The 19,942-nt window shown below is 45.1% G+C and overlaps 1 protein-coding gene across 2 annotated transcripts in view; it reads right to left on the bottom strand.

The window, feature by feature from the left end:
- st3gal4 (ST3 beta-galactoside alpha-2,3-sialyltransferase 4) overlaps positions 1-19,942 on the bottom strand; it is a 30,183-nt gene that overhangs the window by 8,762 nt on the left and 1,479 nt on the right. For both annotated transcript variants that reach the window (XM_070970856.1, XM_070970857.1), the window contains exons 2-8: positions 8,818-8,885; positions 5,756-5,827; positions 3,903-3,984; positions 3,526-3,615; positions 2,134-2,231; positions 1,683-1,746; positions 1,042-1,137 (exon numbers count right to left, since the gene is read on the bottom strand). In XM_070970856.1, the coding sequence (XP_070826957.1) occupies positions 1,042-1,137; positions 1,683-1,746; positions 2,134-2,231; positions 3,526-3,615; positions 3,903-3,984; positions 5,756-5,783 (458 nt within the window). In that variant the 5' untranslated portion in view covers positions 5,784-5,827; positions 8,818-8,885. The remainder of the gene's footprint in view (positions 1-1,041; positions 1,138-1,682; positions 1,747-2,133; positions 2,232-3,525; positions 3,616-3,902; positions 3,985-5,755; positions 5,828-8,817; positions 8,886-19,942) is intronic.

The following is a 19,942-nucleotide window of genomic DNA, read 5'->3' as shown; positions in this document are numbered from 1 at the left end:
ACAGACTATCCCACGCTGAACCTCACCAGAGTAACAAAAGTCCTGTGCCAAGCAATGGGCAGGTTGTGGGGCTGTGGCCAGTTCAGACATGTTGAAAGGTGCAGATGTTTTTTAGATAGGAGAGATTACAAATAAGAAGTCTGATGACTTTAGAGAAGAGGGTTGGTGAATATTATGGATATGGATGAAACAACCGTAGAATATAAAACACGGTGGCACAGACTGACACCTTGTTTGGATAAATGATAAGTCTGCACTTTGGAAACTGGAGTCTCCTCAGGCTTTAACAGAGTCTGACGGCGTTACTATGACAGAAAAGGTCTGATGACGTCAAAGTCTCCGGCATGCATTGAATTCTGAGTGTCAATAACCTTACTCTACTTGGCCAGGAAACTATACGGAGAGATGTGAGGGGGGAGAGAGCGAGAGGGGAGCTGACGGGGGGAGAAAAATGCATTGTGACCAAGCCAAATTCTGGCTGTTTGAAAGAGGCTTATAAAAACTCAGAATGCATGTGTTCATTCCAAGGCTGTAAAGTCAGATTTGCAGAGTGCCTTTGTCCCTGAGCAAACTAAACGTTTTCCTTTCTCCTTTAAAGAACTTCACTTGACCTAAAAGTTTGCTAATTGCTGTGAGGACGGCTCTATATCAGGGTCAGGCGGTCACACACTCGGATGCTGTCCATCATGAGTGTACGGCCAAGTGAATTTAAATCCTGCTTTCACCACATTCCCTTTAAAAGGTCATCAAGCAAGTCTGTTCCTCGTTTCTCAGCTCTAACAATCCTGAAACATGAAGGTGGTTATGAATTGTATTATTGTTGTTGATGGATCACAGTTCGTTAGATGGAAAACACGGCAGAGTCACTTTCTAAAAATGTACAGCTTGGAGTAGAATCAAAAAGCGGCAAAGCAAGTTTATAAAAGTATTTTCTCTACATTACACCCTAATTCATTCTTTCACTCTATGCGTCTACATTTAACAAACAAACTGAATGTGATGACACCAATACATTCATAAGGTGTTGTCCTTTGTGCTTACCGGATGACTACGTCATATTTGTTGATGATGCTTCCCAAGGAGCTGTTTTTAATGGCAAAGCCGTTGCCTATGACTACACAGGTTCTGCATTCAAGGCTGTGAGAGAAAAACAACAAATACACACACACACACACACACACACACACACACACACACACACACACACAGTTCAAAAGTGGCACACTAATGCTCATCTACCCCTCCCTCGAGTGTGTTCAGGTTTTGTCCAGTCTGAAGCAAAATGCCAATCTTTTGACAACTTATCTGCAACAGCACCCGAGGGTGCTTTTATGTAGAACAGTTATGTGGCTAAGTATGAGGCACTAACAGCAGCCCATATGTACCCATAATGACAGTGATGAAGTCACTAAAAACCTATTACAGGGTGATCACATCTGGAACACATCTTCAACCAATCACAAACTTTAGAACAATATTCTCGTAATGTCAGCTATTAGATATTTGTCCTGGACTTACGGTACAATATTTTACAATTATTACTGTCCTGCTCTATGAACTCTAGTCCGTCACATAAAATACATGACAACAACATGCAATAAAAACAGAAACCTGGTTTGCAGGGATAAAACGCTGAGCTTTCATATCATGTTCCAGATTGGCTTCAGCGTGCTCGCACTTACTTTTCAATGCTGGCTGGCACCTGATAATTTGCAATTACAGCAAGAACTTTCAGTAGCAGCAGCTCTGGGAGGGAAAGCGAGAAATGGAGCAGTTGAAAAAGGTATGACTGTTTGAAAACTTTGATCTCAGAAGTGCAGTTCACATGAAAGATTGCTGTGTAGTGTTTCAACTGTTTAAAGGGCAAAAAAATCCCAAAGGTTTTAAACGTTTTCATTAAAACACTTTGCATTTATGACAGTAAAGCATCACCGATCTCATAAATTCATTGTGAATTCAGTCAAGGAGTATCAAAAAAATTATTTTCAGTTCTTCGAATCTGACCAGTAAAAATGTGTGAATGCATGAATAGAATATAAAACATAGACCTTCATAAAACAAGCAGCAATACCAAGATATGAAACATGACTGAACTGAGTGAAAAGAGCAGAGGATAATGAAAAATCAACATACCGCTGCCCTTAATGCCATAGGGTAATGCCTGCTTTGACAGATGCTCCCGCCAGAAGAAATCCTCCAGTTTCAGAAAGAGCTGCGTCCGTCTGCTAATGCTGCATGAAACATGTCAGAGCAGGAATTACAACATTACACTTTATAGATGAATTACAACAGGGTTTGCGGGTGAGAGAGAGGGGAGGATTTGAATAAAGTGCGAGGCAGCAAGGATGAAGGAAACTACTCCTACCACACAATGGACAATACCAGCCGTGATGCCAAACAGTACAGCGTTCATACTGGCACACGGAAAAGCCTGATGTGCAGTTTCCCAAACGTTCTGGTATCTATTAAGCAGGTAAACCAGACTCATTATAAGCAAACCAGCCATTTACATGATGTCATTCAAAAGCAATTTCCCTCATTAAAACCCTCTGTTGGCATTTCTCTGCAGAGGAGAGGGAAAAAGAAAATAATAATATCCACAAAGCCTATGGAGTGAGGCAAATGTGGCAGGTTGTAATCTGTAAAAGTGTTGCTGTTCTGTGTTCGCTGGCTTCAGACTCCAGCTGTTTCTGACCTACTGTCTTTGACAGTGAGTCTCTCAGACATTTATTACCCTCATGTGGCTGCTAGCTCTTCGCAGGAGATCACGATAAATCTCCATGGAGGGGTCTAATTAGAGAAATGTCACTGTGATTGCCTGGAAGGCCTCCCTGTGACTGTAATGACTGATGTGAAACTCCAAGAACAACCAACCGGCAACATAATGTGGGAGTGGAAGTCATGTTCTTTTACAGGGGGAAACACAGAGAACACGAATCTTGACTGCTTTAAAGGTCAAAGAAGAAAGAAATAAACAGTGACCTTGGAGGAGGTTAGGACAAACCACAGATGAAGACATAAAGATCGCTATTTTGGACCAGAACAGAGCCCCAAAAAAGACCAACAGTAAATATACAGCTGAATAAACTGATAATAGAGCAAGAAAAAATAAATGAGACGGGGTTCAGGCCTGTGGAACAATGATTACTTAACAAGGCAGAACCTGAGGAGGACAAACAAGCTATTGTCTGGCTCTGAAAAATGCAACTTTATCAAAAGCTCATTCTTAGCCAACACTGGATTTTGCATCAACTCTCCCTTTCAAACCATTTCATCAACACATTCCACTTCAAGTGCTGAAACTTAGTGCAATCATGATTTAGATGGAAAATCCTTTCTTATAACAAGTCCTGTTCTTTCTCGCTAAAATATGCTTTTCCTCCATGACTGGTAAAAAGCAGCCCTTGCAGTTCCAAGGAGCCTGGCACCTTACACTCCAATAAAAATGCTGGCATACCTTTGTCCCTTAATAAGCCATCCACTCCCTCCAGTTTGTAAGAAAAACACAGACATGCCATTACTCACTTAAAGTTAAGGCTCTCCCACTTCTTCTGGGTTAGCCAGCCACCACACAGCGACTTGCTACTGTTCGGAGACTTGCTGGTGCCTCCGTAGCTGAAAGACAGACAATCACCACAACTGGCATGAAAACCACTGTTGAATCCATAAAAACACAGTGTGCCAGTAACTGGGTCCAGAAAACTCAAAAAGTGCAAGAATGGGCATATGCAAGGGTCTGAATTGACCAGCAGCTCCGGCCGGCGGATGGTCAGAATGTGGGTCATCTTGTTAACTTATAGTGACTCGGAAAAGGACATTTCTGTATTTGTGTGACCTCAATACCAGAGCAACAGAGAGAGAAAGACAGAAAGAAATGGCCTTGTTCATGTGTGTGTACTTACCTCTGAAGTATGGCATAGGAGCAGTAGTATGTGACGAAGGAGATGAAGAAGAGGAGAACTGGGAGAAGCCTCAGGCACCATGCTGGAGTCAAAGTAGACATGACAGTAAGTTAAAGAAAAAGGATTATCAATTCACACACAACACAAACATCTTGGCACCTAAAGCGAGATGGCTTTGATGTTATGATATAAAGGGCAGCGCAGATTTAAATATGTAAAAGCTTTTGAGGAAAAACAGGTACAGGTGTACTATCAGTACCAGGCTGGGTACTGAAAGGTGAAACTGAGATGAATTACAAGGGCTACCCAGCATGTGTGGCTATTTAAAGACAACTGCACAGCTCAACAGGAAGCACTCCACCCATCATGGTCTCAATTTGATAACAGAGAGTGAAGCTTGCAAACCAAGGCGAATCCTTTGAATTTAAATATGCGGCATCTGCAACAAGACCTGAAACGGCTCTCCTTTACATACCAGCTAAATGACCTTTTGAGTGAAATGTAATATGCACTGTAATCATGAGCTCCGTGAGCTTGATTTGATTTGAGTGAGTAAGTTTTTGAAAAGCATGTGTGAGTTGTTCAAAGACAGGAAATGTCACTCATGTCTTCTAGTTACGCACAAGCTACTGCATGCACTCTCTATCCCCAGACCATGTGTGAAGCTGAACATCAGTGGTAAGCTTTTGAATTTTGACAGGACAGTACGAGAAGTACAGGTACCTCCACTAATTCATATTTTGCTGTGATGAAATATTGTAAGCTACTCTGCAAGCTGTCAGCGTGCCAGGATTATTTTCAGGATCATACACAGACTTCCACAATGACAATAATAGACACCTTCGCAGAAATTCTTCCCAATAAGTTCAAGAAGATTGATACAACTCTCACTTGTAGACTAAATATGATGCTATATCATGCAGCTGGTTAGCTTAGCTTAGCCAGAGGACTGGAGAGAGGCAGACACGGGGAGCCGGGCTCAGTTCAGATATAACAATTGCTCTATCTTGTTGTTAGAAAATGACGAGCCGCAGTGTTACAGGAGGTTATGTGTGGAGCTATTTCTTGCTCAGGCAGTGACTTGCTGGAGTCCCAGGTTTCCTAGCAACCGCACGGTGATGGCTAGACTGAAAAATGTTTAACTTTTCCTTTTAGGAGACAAGTTACCAAGTACCAAGAAATCTAATGTAACTGACATTCAGTGACAGACCATATTTCAAAACCCAAAATACAGCAAACTTCTACACGACCGCCTCTACAGCTCTGTTGTTGAAAATGAATCATTGCAAAGGGACGTTGTCAACTGTGCAAAGGCAAGGGCCCGACTTTAAATCAACGGACAAGAGTTTGAAAAGCATCATGCCACAGTGATTCACAGGAGGCAAAATCTGGAGAAAGCAAGATTTGACATTTTTGAGAAGTGGCAGTGGCTGGAGGCAATAAGCACAGCAACAAGACTGCTGTCACAAACTACAGTAGTGATGGTTATCATGTTGGTATACAGTATGTTGACATGCATGCTGCATGTCAATTCTACAGTAAGGGTTGCAGATTATTTCTGTGACCTGAAGGTCAAAATAACAGAAGTGCGTGGTGATACTGAGCACATGTAGCCCAATGAAAAATTACTGGATGTCATAGATCTCATCATTAATCTGTGAGGGAATAAATTTCAGTCTGTAATCCTCTCATCACTGCAAATGAAATAACACATTAACGCTTTCCTGAATACCAAGACAGAGAAAAGTCTCACATGTAATCTGCTGTGCCCACAACAAATCAGGAAAAAGCATCAGCAACAATTAAAATAAAAAATAAAAATGTCTTCCAGCATCCACAGGAAAAGAGCTTACTTCTAGTTGTCTTCTGGGACATCTTCATGTGCTCCTGGGTCCTCTCATGTCTACACAGTGCATGACCTTATCCTGGTGAAGTTTCCACAAAGGACAAAGAGCACATGTATTAGCACTTCCTTTGAACTGCTTTTCAAACAGCACAGTCACCTTCTGAGGCGATGATTTAAGAGAGGAAACATATGGTGGTTAATTTAGTCATATTTGTTAGCTCACAGACACACCCACATACAAATTGTCTAGAAGTAAATGGGAGTGGCAGAGAAAGTAAAATGATGCAAGTAAGAAAAAAAAATGAATGGGGGAGGGGGGTCACAGAAAAGAGAAAGCGGGAAACACTGAGGTATAAAAAAAATAGAAAGAAAGAGTACGACAAAGACAGAGATGGAAGCTGAAAGAGAGAAGGGCAGCAGATGAAGGCCTATCAGTTTAAGAGGATCTGAACTGTGAGACATTTGCAATCCCACAGCATCACATCAGCTTCAGCACTGGATGCTTGGTTCAATTGTGCTTGGGAGAGTTCAGATTACGGCTTAGATGAGATTAAAAGGCATTTAACGCTGCACGCATCTGACTATTTATTGCACAATGCACATTTTATCCTCACTCTTCCTGAGGCCAGAGTCATTCATACCACCAAACGGTTGGAGTGAACATGCCTCACACAACAGCACTGAAAATCAATAGCAAATTGCCGGAACGCATTGCTGAATATCTATTTTGCGATGTCCATGTATGCACATGTACTTGCTACAACAGACATGTAAGACTGCTGTAAAGCTACTAGCATATCAATTACAGACAGGCTGTGCTAACTCCACCTGGGCCCCGCCCCTTTCCCATCTAATTTTTAGGCCTCCCTCAGAGGAGGCATGCAAAACATAACGGTCGTGCTGAAAAGCAGAGAGAAGAGGTTGAATTCCCTTGAGGCTAATGCAGCCAAAGGTTTTAAAATAACAAATTATTCATCAGGCGCTGTTAAAAATCTCAGCCGAGTAAGCCTGAAGACACTGGCAGCAGAGAGAGAGCGGAGGTACCAGTTTAACTGTTAGTCAAGGTTTTGCAGCTGTAAGACAATATGGGTGAGAAAAGCAATGTTTGGGTTTGGCTGGCTGGCTATATCAGGTGCATTTTGTTGAAACATGTTCAGCTTCTCATAAAGTGAAAGCGCTCGTCAGTGTCATCTTTTGTGACACGGCCTTGATGGAATCCGATCCTTGTATAACCAAAGTGGGAGCTGTGTCCGTATTCTCTGCACAGCCAAGCACGTTTTAAGCGGGCGCTGGACTCTGCTAAGATTGCCCCTCGTCACCGATCCTGTGATATTCACAGCCAAGATGCCAAGTCGCAGCCGGGGTGAGGAGCGTGTCCGCTTTGGGGACCTCAGAAGTTCGTCTCTGCTTTTAGCAGTACGCACTGGGGTGATTTGCAGCTGAGTGTGAAGCGGCTGGGATGAGACTCAGTACCTCCAAGTCTGAAGCCATGGTTCTCTGCCAGAAAACTGCGGATTGCTCCCTTTAGGTTGGGAGTGAGTTGCTGCCCCGAGCGAAGGAGTTCAAGTTTGTCGGGATCGTGTTTATGAGTGAGGGTAAAATGGAGCATCAGATGGACGGGCGGATTGGTCAGGGTGCAGTCGTTTTATTATTCTATTTTAAATTCTGATTAACAAGATGATCAAGACAAAATGATTCTTGTAGTGTAGTGCATTTGGCAATGATTCTCTCATTCTGTTTTGTGCAATACTTCAAGCGCACCCCTTTCCTTTACCGTGGCGCACTTTCAATCCTCCCTAACTCACTCTCAGCCAGGCTGTGGCATGTTTAGCTCAGCTCGAGCCGAGATGACGGCCAGAGAGGCTTTGGTCAATAAGAAAGGTAAAACCTATTGAGCTGTTAGACAGGAAGATATCACATGATGCATGGGCACGCACAGGAAGGGCACGTACACACACACTCATACAGATTTGACAGCTTGCAGCACATGTAACCGCTGACAGTGTGTCGCCTATCCAGTCTAGTTTCCCCTGGATAGAGGGGCTGGGATTGGATGAGGAGCTTGGATGTCTAGAGGGAGCTCGAACCCCTGCTCCTTCATGTCGAAAAAAGGCAGTTGAGGCAGTTGGGGCATCTGATCAGAAATCTGGAGGTTTTTGGAGCATGTCTAACTGGGAGGAGACCCTCAAGGCAGACCCAGAACTCACTGAAGGGACTATATATCTCATTTGACCTGGGAGCACCTCAGGTTTATTCCCAGTCCGTCCCTGATGCACACCTAAACAACCATTACCACACGTTCTGCAGATTTTACCCTGGAATACAGACACTCAAGTCCATCCACTCACTCTGAAATATGATATGGTACTGCAGCCTCTTGAATCAGGGTGCTTCTTGGAGCTATAATGGAATGGGTGGGTTTTCATCCTGAGCCGGATATGAGGCTGGGCTGTGTTTGCTTCCAAGGTTATTGTTTAGGAAATGACGTAAACACTAAAGAATGTGGAGCAAACATCAAATGCATCTTTTTTCCTTTATGGAACAAGCAAGGTGGTTGTTTTTTCCTCCTCTCTGTTGTACTTTGGTCAGGTAGCACAGGATCCAACTGTTCCATGCCTGTGTTCACAGTCAAGCTGAACTGTGCTCAGTACCGTTGTGCTCATTAGTCAACTGACTGATCAGACAACCGACAGAACCAACAGATTTGCTGGTTCCAGCTTCTCAGATGTGAGAATATGCTGCTTGTATCTAACATGAAATAAAAAGAACATCTTGGGGTTTTGGACTGTTCATCAGACAAAACAAACTAAATGGGTCTTTAGGCTTTGGAAAATTGGTGAAGGGCATTTTTTCATTGTGCTCTGGTATTTTACTGACGAAACAATTCATCACATTGTTTGACTTCTTAAAACGCAATTTAGAAATTAGCTGTTCCAAGGAGTACAAGTTCTCCTACCCCATTTCATGATTAGCACATGCCTAAATACTGCAAATTACAAGTTTTCAAGGCGACCGTGCACGCATCAATTACGTATCATAAAAAATCTACATTACCACAGAGCATCTTACCTTTTCCCTCTTTCATTTCCAATAATTAAATCCTCAGTGGTACAGATGTAATGAGTCTGGGTTTCCCCCTGTAGAGAAAGCAAAACATTATCTGACACATGACAGCGACTGGATAGTTGCAATTAAGTTGTTATTCTTTCTTTTCTACTTGTCTTCACGCTTCATGAGGGAACAACAGACTGTAACAAAACAAGCAACTCCATACATGCAAATACATGCAAATTTTTGTATGCAGGCACGACACCTTGTTACAAGGGTTCTGGGATGGATACAGCAGAACTACAGATGCATTAAATGACATGTTATGGACTGGTCTACTTCTAGTCTTCATTTTAGAGCCTATAGCTAATGCTGACAGGATTAGAATACTATGAATCAATTAATTGGAAGTCATTAAGTCATTTAAAAAAAAAAAAAAAAAAAAAAAAAAAAAAAAAGCTGCGTCCAGATTCTGAAATGTGAAGATTTGCTGATTTTCTGTTTTTTTAGCAGGCTCAGGGACATTTGGATGGGTATTCTTCAGATTTTCTGACATTTTAAAGAGTTACACAAGCCCCACATACGGCCTGATATCCCTCTATTTGCATCAACATCCAGTATAAAAGACTACATAATGGAGCTACAACAGCTGGACATACTGTAGCTCCCAGGATCATGAAGCACAGGAGGCACAGAAGGCACAGGACCTCCTCACAGACACCACAGGCAACACAAGAGCAGAGCAGCACAATAGCTGGCTGTGTGTGATACAGTGCGAGGGGGAAAAGGGGCGGAGGGATGGCTGGCTGGGACTGGGAGAGCGGAGGGGGTCAAGCACCGCTGTGATGCTGTTAGGTACGTTGGGCGGCTAGCTGACACTGGCAATAGTCCTTGAGATGTGAAGGAGAAACAGAGCAACAGCAGAGTGAGATTCAGTCCTGTCAGAAATGCCCTTCACCACAGATGTTCTTAAAGCGTTGCTGGAAGTCTAACTGTGGATCACGAAAGAAATGCAGACAGACCACTTAAAGAGCTTAGTCACACACTGTAGTGATTAAAGATGAGTCAGGCAGCACAGTGGAAGTAACTCCGGCAAAAGCACAACATGGGAAAATGTTGTCAGGGATTTATTGGTTCAAGCTCTTTCCTCCCAAACTCACAGGGATGGTGAGGATTGACAAGGCTAATTCTATAGGTCCTTATGCTAATATTGTCATTAAATAGCTAATTATTACAGCTTATCCGAACATAGGCGGCTGCTATTAATATGAGCTCTGTATTCAAGGTGACATTGTGTCACAGGCACTCTGAGTGAGGCTGTAAACAAGCAGTGATTATCACATTCACATTAATCGATGTTAACAATCAAATCGATGCATGAAGTTTGTAGCGTGTTTTAATTTTGAGCTGTGGGAATGTGTCTTCACACACACACATGGACACCATCATGATGACATGTACCATTAATAATCGCTGAGCACAGAATTCAAGGCATAACAAAGGCTATTTATCATGAGATTAATTGCATCTGCAAAGGGAGCGTCCTTGCAACATGGTCAGCACGGACATAAGTGATGACTCCAAATGACCTTCTATAAACCCCTTTCACCTACCGCCTGATTTCCCTCAAACACAGACACACTCTCTAAAGAAAATCACATGTGCATTCTGCTCACAATAGAAAATCAACTCTAAAACGAATAATCCCAGAGTTTAATCCAGTCACAAGGCCTAAATCTGGCGTCCATTTGTAACATTTAAACAGCTTTTGTGGCGGAAACCTATCAATGAAATTGCAGGCTATCATCAACCCTTGCTGCTTCAAAAAGTGTTTGCACATGAAAAGGCATCGAGAACGATGAACAAATTAAGTATGTGCAATGTACAGTAGGTGAGACGTGATGATTCCGTGATAGTCAGGGTGAGTTTTGATTTTTCGATGTAGCTTTCCAATGTCCTGATCCTTTTTAGCAACTTTCTTAGCATTATTCCCAAAAGCTAGTACTTGTACCCAAGGTAATAATTTTGCAGTTGCCTGGGGGTACTTGGAAATATTGTAGTACGTGAGAACTGTTTAGCAAGTGAGAAAGAAGTTTCAACAGTCAGCTAAAAGTAATGTAATGGATAAATGGTTGAAGGAGGCAAAAGTAATGAATAAATAGTTCAAATGGAAAAGACAAACAGCTGACATCATTTTATAATAGTTTGTTAAAAATAATAAAAGCTTCATATTTCTTTACATTGCATTTACTTAGCTGACACTTTTATCCAAACCTGCTAACAATAAGTGCATTCAACCATGTGCATATAAACTAAAAGAATCGTGCAACTACATCAGCTTCAGCAAATAAGATGAAGCACTTCGAGTGCTACGTTTAGAAACAATACAAGTCAGAGAAATCATTGGTGCCATCTGAATAGAGTTTTCATCTGCGACGGAAGATCGTTTCATCATTGTGGAGTCATGACAGCCAACAGTCTCTATTTTGTTCATTAATGTTAATTAATGTAATGGATAAATGGTTGATAGTAATCAACAAATGGTTGAATGAGAGCAAAAGCAATATGGCTGAATTTGATGGCTAAAACAAATGGAAAAATGGGTGAAACGTCCTCCACTGAGTACAAATGCAAGCTTGACTAAACCAACCAAAACTTTTACAACTCACATGTATATAATGTCAACTTGTAAATTATAAATAGTTTTACATACCATTCAGTTTGAAATTAGATTAGATAACCACACCGGGAACATGATGGGAGGTGTCAATGATTAGACATATGAGTATGAGACCATATGAGTACATACGGTCAAAGAGGCGGGGATCCACTGCACTAACACACTGGGGAAGCTCAAGACCCACTTCCACATTCATGCTCATGCTCATGTGCATCACTTCTGCTGTACTTGATTGAAAATTGCTTCGTAACTGATGCTGTTTCTTGATGCTCTCCATCCCCCCTGTGTTTTTTTTTTTTTTTTTTTGGTCCTCCACTTGCCATTATGCAATTTAGGTCTTTGCTTGCTTTTTTTCCTTCCATTGTGCGTGTGGGTTTGCCAGCACACTTCCAGGGAAGAACAGTCAGTCAGAGTCATTTGATGACTCAGTACATACGTCTCTCGCTACTCACTGCTCTGGAAATCAATGTGGTCATAATTAGTTCAAGAAAGACAAAGTTTGTTCAGTTGTATTTTGGCAGCTGTGGACCATTTCCATTGCGTCATCGCAGACCATGCACATACTAACAGACTGAACCAAGATTACATATCTTTGGGCTTTATGGTCCTTCCCATCTGCAATCCATAGCCTACTGTGTCACATCTAGGTGAGTGCTGACTGCATGTATTACATGTGTGTTCAAACCCCAAGGAATAAGGCATTTTATTACAGTGACAAGGTGCAGTAAAAAAATTGAAAATTGTGTAATATGTGATAAGCATAAGACTTTGTGCTATGGTTACAAAGTGGGTACACAAAGAACACAATTCACTCAAAGAGTTGTTGGTGACCTTGGGATGGTGTGCAGTGTTTGGCAGGATTATCTGGGAGGTCTACTCCAGGAGTGTGGCAGGAAAAAGACAGAAATACTGTATGAGACATAAAAGTGAATGATATTACAATTGATTCTATATTTAATGGGATATGACCTTCAAACAACAATACCTTCATTCCCTTCTCATTATCTTTTTCATCCAGCTAATGAGTTCCATTTCTTCATGTTAAGAAAGAACCCCTGTTCAGTATTGTTTGGTTAATAAGCTGACCTGGGAGCCTCATGTAAAGAGAGTTTTACCAGAAATGGAGAGAAACTGGGCTGCACGGTGGCGCAGCAGGTAGTGCGAATGCCTCACCGGTTCGATCCTCGGACGGGGCCTTTCTGTGTGAAGTTTGCATGTTCTTCTCCGAGCACTCCGGCTTCCTCCCACAGACCAAAAACTGTGTTGACTCTAAATTGCCCTTAGGCGTGAGTGTGAGCGTTAATGGTTGTATGTCTCTGCATGTTGCCCTGCGATCGACTAGCAACCGGTCCAGGGTGTACCCCGCCTCTCGCCCGTTGACAGCTGGGATAGGCCCCAGCCCCCCCCCCACCCCCCACCCCCACCCAACCCCGAAAGGGATAGGCGGTACAGAAAATGGATGGATGGATGGAGAAAAACTTCTGAAAGCAAAAGGCCAGATGAGCCTATTTGTGGTTCTTGAGGCAACAAAAGAGCTGTGGGTCATATTAACACATCATCACCTGTGTAAGCATTGTACGTGTCCTTTGGCCTTCAAATAAACCAATCAACAGATATATCACATTACTAAACTGAAATAATCGGATCCTCCAGTAAGACAGTTGTCACACTGCGGTGAGGTCGTCCTGTCTTGGGTTATTGTCTTGTCATTTCCTGTTTTATTTTGAAAGTCTAACTCTCCTCTCGTTTCAGATCACTTGCCCTTCCTCTTGTGTCACCTGTTCGTCATCCCTGATTCCTGATTGTGTCCACCTGTTCCCCATTACCCTCATGTGTTTAAATAGTCTGCGTCTCCCTTTGTCCTGTGCCGAAGTGTTTCGTCTTATGTCCGATCACCAAAGCCTGCATCATAGCTCACAGCCACAGTCTGTATTTGTAAGTCTTGTTTCCTCGTCAGAGTGATTTTTTGTTGTAACTTCTGTAGTTTAGTTTAGCATTTATAGTCTTTTGAGTAATTTGCTTTCTTGGTTTGCCTCCCTTTGGAGTGATTTTCAGTTCATATAGTTCATAGTTGTAGTGAGTCTAGCCTCCATCTTTTAGGAGAGTTTTTTTGTTTCTGTCCTGTTCTTTCTGTTTCTTTGTTAGCTCTTTCTCCATTCGGAGAGACTTTAGTTTAAAGTTTTGTAGCCTTTTGATTTTCCTCTCTGTGAGTGATTTTGATTTTGATAATTTTTATAGATCCGTGATTGAGATATTTTCCTCCTTTGGAGTGTTTTTTGTTTTCTCTAGAGTAGTTGAGTATTTTCATAGATCAGGTTTCATAGCCCCTTTGTTTGCTCTGCATAGAGGTTGTCTTGACTCAATAAAGTCTGCTCACTGTCATTCTCTGCTCCTGAGTCCTGTTTTGAGTTCGGGCCTGACAGTACACTTCGGCCAGTATGGACTCAGCAGAGGCTGGCCGGTGGGCGGCCACGTTACAGGCTCAGGAAGCCCGCATCTCTCGTCAGGAAGAGTTCCAGACGGCGATGGTGGGTCAGCTTGGCCAGCTTTCGGCCCAGGTGAGGGAGCTGACGGACCACCTGCGGCAGACAGCCCCACCATCAGCGGCGCCGGAACCCCCAGCTCCTGCTGCGGCCGCGTCCCAGGGCGTGGCCGGGATGGGAATCAAGTTGGCTTCCCCGGAGCGATACTCGGGGGAACCAGGGCAATGCAGGGCTTTCCTTATTGATTGTTCTATACATTTTGAACAGCTCCCGCACGCATTCATCACAGACAAGTCTAAAATTGCATTCATGATTTCCTACCTGACAGGGAGAGCCAAAGCTTGGGCCGCCGCTGAGTGGGCTCGAGACTCTCCGCTTTGCTCCTCTTTTACAGACTTCAAAACTGCTCTCATGATGACTTTCGATCCTGTGTCGACTGACAGGGAAAAGGCCAGGGAGTTGAGCAGAGTGACACAGGGCCGGGACTCGGTGTGCGACTATGCTATTCGCTTTCGCACCCTGGCGGCGGAGAGTGGGTGGAATAACACCGCCCTGTACGATGTCTTCCTGAAGGGGCTGGCGACTCATATCCAGGAGCTGCTGTTGCCCCTGGATTTGCCTGCGGACCTGGATTCACTCATCTCGCTTGCCATCCGGACTGACAGCCGGGTTCGTGAGCTCCGGCAACCGCGGAGCAGTGGTTCGAGGTCGGAGAGGGCTCCGTGTTTTCCTGCCCCGGGGGGGCAAGTTCTCCGTGATTCACCGCCTGAGCACCGTTTTCCCTCCTTCCCCACCAGGGAAGAGGAGTCCATGCAGCTTGGCAGGACACGGCTGACACCGGAGGAGCGACGACGACGCCAGCAGGAAGGCAGCTGCTTTTACTGCGGCAAATCTAATCACCTCGTCGCTACCTGTCCGGCCAAAAAGATCCAGGAGGTGAGTCAACCCCCAGCCACGGACCGCGCTCCGCGCAGCCTGACGCCTGTTAAGGTAACGCACCATGCCATCACTATGAACATTGAGGCACTCATAGACTCTGGGGCCGATGAGAGCTTAATTGACTGGGGGCTGGCGGAGACATTGGGGTTAAAATCGAACCCCCTGGCCAGCCCCATCAAAGCCAGGGCTCTCAACGGTAAAAAACTGTTTTTGATCACTCACGCCACTGAACCACTGGATCTGCAGATCCAGGGGCATTGGGAACTCCTGACCCTTTACTTAGTTACTTCACCCTCTCAGTCTCTGGTTTTAGGCTACCCTTGGTTATGTCAACACAACCCCCACGTGAACTGGTTAACAGGGGCTATTATGGGATGGGGGAAGGATTGTGTGGACCACCGCAAACCGGTTCCGGTCCAGGGGAATAACATGACTGCTATTAATCACTTCTCTGTCACCTCTGCCACAGACTCTGAAACCTCCGACCTGAGCTCCGTGCCTTCCTGCTACCACCACCTCCGAGAGGTTTTTAACAAAAGCAAGGCCTTGTCACTTCCCCCACACCGGCCCTACGACTGCGCCATAGACTTGATTCCTGGCTCCCCCATACCCAAGGGCCGGTTGTACTCCATCTCCGGGCCAGAGAAAGCAGCCATGAAAGATTACATAGAGTCATCATTGAGGGCGGGGCTTATTCGTCCTTCCTCGTCAGCAGCTGGGGCCGGATTCTTTTTTGTAGGGAAAAAGGACGGATCTCTCAGGCCCTGCATCGACTACAGCCCCCTAAACGCCATCACCGTCAAAAATCGCTATCCCCTGCCCCTGATGACGTCTGTTTTCGACCAGCTGCAGCAGGCTAAGGTATTTACCAAGCTAGATTTACGCAATGCCTATCATTTAATCAGGATCAGAGAGGGGGATGAATGGAAAACAGGATTTAATACTCCTAGCGGCCACTACGAGTACTTAGTCATGCCTTTCGGTCTCACTAATGCCCCAGCTGTATTCCAGACTATGATTAATGATGTGCTCCGGGATTTTTTAGACCGGTTTGTGTATGTGTATTTGGATGACATTCTCATTTACTCACCAGATCTAGAAACTCACAGAAACCATGTATCCCAGGTCCTCCAACGGTTGTTGGAGAATAAGCTCTATGTGAAAGCAGAAAAAAGTGAGTTTCATGCCGACACCGTCTCCTTCCTGGGCTTCATTGTAGCCCCTGGAAGGGTGCAGATGGATCCGGCTAAAGTGAGCGCTGTGGCCAAGTGGCCCACGCCTGATAGCCGCAAAAAAGTCCAGCAGTTCCTCGGCTTTGCTAACTTTTACAGGCGGTTTATCAGACACTTCAGTGCTATAGCGGCTCCGCTCCATGCACTCACCTCCACGAAGCAGCCATTCCTCTGGACTCCGGAGGCAGAGGCAGCCTTTCAGCACCTCAAGACCCGCTTCACCACGGCTCCCATTCTCACGATGCCTGATCCTCTGCGGCAGTTTGTGGTCGAGGTGGACGCCTCCAATGAAGGGGTTGGGGCAGTCCTGTCCCAGCGGTCGGAACAGGACGGGACGGTGCATCCCTGCGCCTTCTTTTCGCGGCGCCTGTCCAGGGCGGAGCGGAACTATGACGTCGGCGACCGGGAGCTGCTGGCGGTCAAGCTGGCCTTGGAAGAGTGGAGACACTGGCTTGAGGGGGCGGAACATCCGTTTATTGTCTGGACCGACCATAAGAACTTGGAATACATACGTAAAGCCAAGAGACTGAATTCTCGCCAGGCCAGGTGGGGACTCTTTTTTTAACCGCTTCTCCTTCTCTCTTTCTTACAGGCCGGGGTCCCAGAATGTCAAGCCCGATGCCCTGTCACGAATCTACGACCCCGAGCCTGTTGCCAAAGAACCAGAGCCAATCCTTCCACGGACCTGTGTGGTTGGAGCGGTGACTTGGCAGATAGAAAATGAGGTTAAGCATGCAAACGGTGAGAGCCTGCCACCTAGTGGGTGTCCCGAGAATCGATTGTTTGTCCCGGCTGAGCTGCGCCCACAGGTGATCCACTGGGCTCACACCTCGCTGCTTTCCTGTCATCCGGGGGTACGGCGCACCATGTATGCCATCTCCCGGAGGTTCTGGTGGTCATCCATGGAACGGGAGGTCCGGGAGTACGTCGAGGCTTGTTCGGTCTGTGCCAGGAATAAGACGTCCTCCAGGCCACGTATGGGACTTCTTCAGCCGCTGCCCATCCCCTCCAGACCATGGGCCGAAATCTCCATGGACTTCGTCACGGGGCTCCCAGTCTCCCAAGGTAACACCACGGTTCTTACGGTGGTAGACAGATTTTCCAAAATGACTAGATTCATAGCCTTGCCCAAATTGCCCACAGCCAAAGAAACGGCTGAGATTATGATTAACCATGTCTTCAGAGTCCACGGATTTCCTAGGGACATTGTTTCTGACCGGGGGCCCCAGTTTGTGTCACGTTTCTGGAAGGAGTTCTGTCGTCTCATCGGGGCCACGGCTAGTCTCACCTCAGGCTATCACCCGGAGGCCAACGGACAGACCGAACGCATCAACCAGCAGTTGGAAACCGGCCTCCGATGTTTGGTGTCCCAGAACCCCTCAACATGGAGCAAACACCTGGTCTGGGTCGAGTATGCCCACAACTCCCTGCCCACCTCAGCCACAGGTTTTTCACCCTTCAAATGTGCGTATGGTTACGAGCCTCCTGTCTTCGCGGACCAGGAACCTGAAGTGTCGGTGCCCTCCGCCCATGCCATGATCCGCCGTTGCCGACGAATCTGGGCGGCCGCCCGGCAGCTCCTTATCCGCCAGGGAGACCGGGTCAAAAAGGCCGCGGACCGGAGAAGACGGCCCGCTCCTGCATACCAGCCAGGCCAGAGAGTGTGGCTCTCAGCCAAGAACCTTCACCTCCGAACCACCTCGAGGAAATTGGCACCACGCTTCGTGGGGCCATTCCCCATCACTAAGGTTATTGGCCCTGCAGCAGTTCGCCTGCGTCTGCCCCGGTCTCTCCGTGTCCACCCCACGTTCCACGTAAGCCAGGTCAAACCAGTCAAGGACAGTTCCATGGTCCCGGCCCCCCCGCCCCCTCCTCCTCCGGAAGTTATAGACGGGGGTCCTGTCTACAAGGTCAAGAGGTTGCTGGCAGTGCGCACCCGGGGTCGGGGCAAGCAGTACCTGGTTGACTGGGAGGGTTATGGCCCAGAGGAGCGTCAGTGGGTCCCGTCCCGCTTCATACTGGACCGGTCCCTCATAGACGACTTTGTCAGGGACCATCCTGAACTTCCTGGGCCGTCAGGAGTCGGCCCTTAGGGGGGGGGTACTGTCACACTGCGGTGAGGTCGTCCTGTCTTGGGTTATTGTCTTGTCATTTCCTGTTTTATTTTGAAAGTCTAACTCTCCTCTCGTTTCAGATCACTTGCCCTTCCTCTTGTGTCACCTGTTCGTCATCCCTGATTCCTGATTGTGTCCACCTGTTCCCCATTACCCTCATGTGTTTAAATAGTCTGCGTCTCCCTTTGTCCTGTGCCGAAGTGTTTCGTCTTATGTCCGATCACCAAAGCCTGCATCATAGCTCACAGCCACAGTCTGTATTTGTAAGTCTTGTTTCCTCGTCAGAGTGATTTTTTGTTGTAACTTCTGTAGTTTAGTTTAGCATTTATAGTCTTTTGAGTAATTTGCTTTCTTGGTTTGCCTCCCTTTGGAGTGATTTTCAGTTCATATAGTTCATAGTTGTAGTGAGTCTAGCCTCCATCTTTTAGGAGAGTTTTTTTGTTTCTGTCCTGTTCTTTCTGTTTCTTTGTTAGCTCTTTCTCCATTCGGAGAGACTTTAGTTTAAAGTTTTGTAGCCTTTTGATTTTCCTCTCTGTGAGTGATTTTGATTTTGATAATTTTTATAGATCCGTGATTGAGATATTTTCCTCCTTTGGAGTGTTTTTTGTTTTCTCTAGAGTAGTTGAGTATTTTCATAGATCAGGTTTCATAGCCCCTTTGTTTGCTCTGCATAGAGGTTGTCTTGACTCAATAAAGTCTGCTCACTGTCATTCTCTGCTCCTGAGTCCTGTTTTGAGTTCGGGCCTGACAACAGTGGTCTCACATTTAGATGATAATGTGGGATTGGATTAAAGGAGCCTAGTAAAAGGCCCTTGTGATTTAAATTGATAATATAAATGAGTGTGTATATTCACACATCTTTAATTATTTAAAAGACCAGAAGCCACACACAGGGTGAACCTGGGCCCTCAGACCATCAGAGGCTGGAAATCCAACTTTTCCTATATTCCATGCTCCTATTGGAGAGAAAGTGACTAAACTCTTCAGTAAGATGTTTTTAATTAGATACATCCACAAAACCTCCATCAAGAACACATGGAGGCCTTCACAGCGCTGCCCAATGCAATAGAGTGTGATTACATTTCCCTCAGATGAATGTTTTGAGGGCATATGTGTATTCATTAGAATTTCCAAGCCGGACTCACTGATTCAAGTGAGTCATTACTGCAGATGGCCATAACATGGCACTTTATCTGATTTGCTACCAGTTGCCACGTGCAAAACATCTCTAAGCGCCATTAAATCCAACATCTGTGCAAAAGAAAAATCTCTTATATAGCCCAGTGTTACAGTGACGAAATACAACAGCCTGAAAGAACCAAATCAATCAACGTACCCAGAGCCTATCTATTTTTTGATGCCACCAGCGTTCATATACTCATTCTGGCAAACACATTTACAATCTAGAGTTGTGCCAACCTATGAGTTCCCATGCTGTCAAGAAACAAGATAGAAAAAAGGAAATTATTATTTTGGCAATGGATTAGTAAAGCTCTGCATTCCCACAAGACTGTGTGATCAGCTGAGTTCAATACTAATAAGTTCCAAAATGTAAAAAAAAAAAAAAAAAAAACGTACCATCTTGTACAAAAAAGTTATTACCTTGTGCCAACAAGTAATGATCTTATGGGAAAATGTTATTGTATGCAAACAAGAAATGCGCTTGAGATAACATATCAATGACTTTGCATTACTTAC

This window comes from Chaetodon trifascialis, chromosome 9, assembly GCF_039877785.1.
Source record: "Chaetodon trifascialis isolate fChaTrf1 chromosome 9, fChaTrf1.hap1, whole genome shotgun sequence".
Taxonomy (NCBI): Eukaryota; Metazoa; Chordata; class Actinopteri; order Chaetodontiformes; family Chaetodontidae; genus Chaetodon; species Chaetodon trifascialis.
Note: the sequence above shows the minus strand (reverse complement) of the source record. Positions and strands in the feature narration are given on the sequence as shown.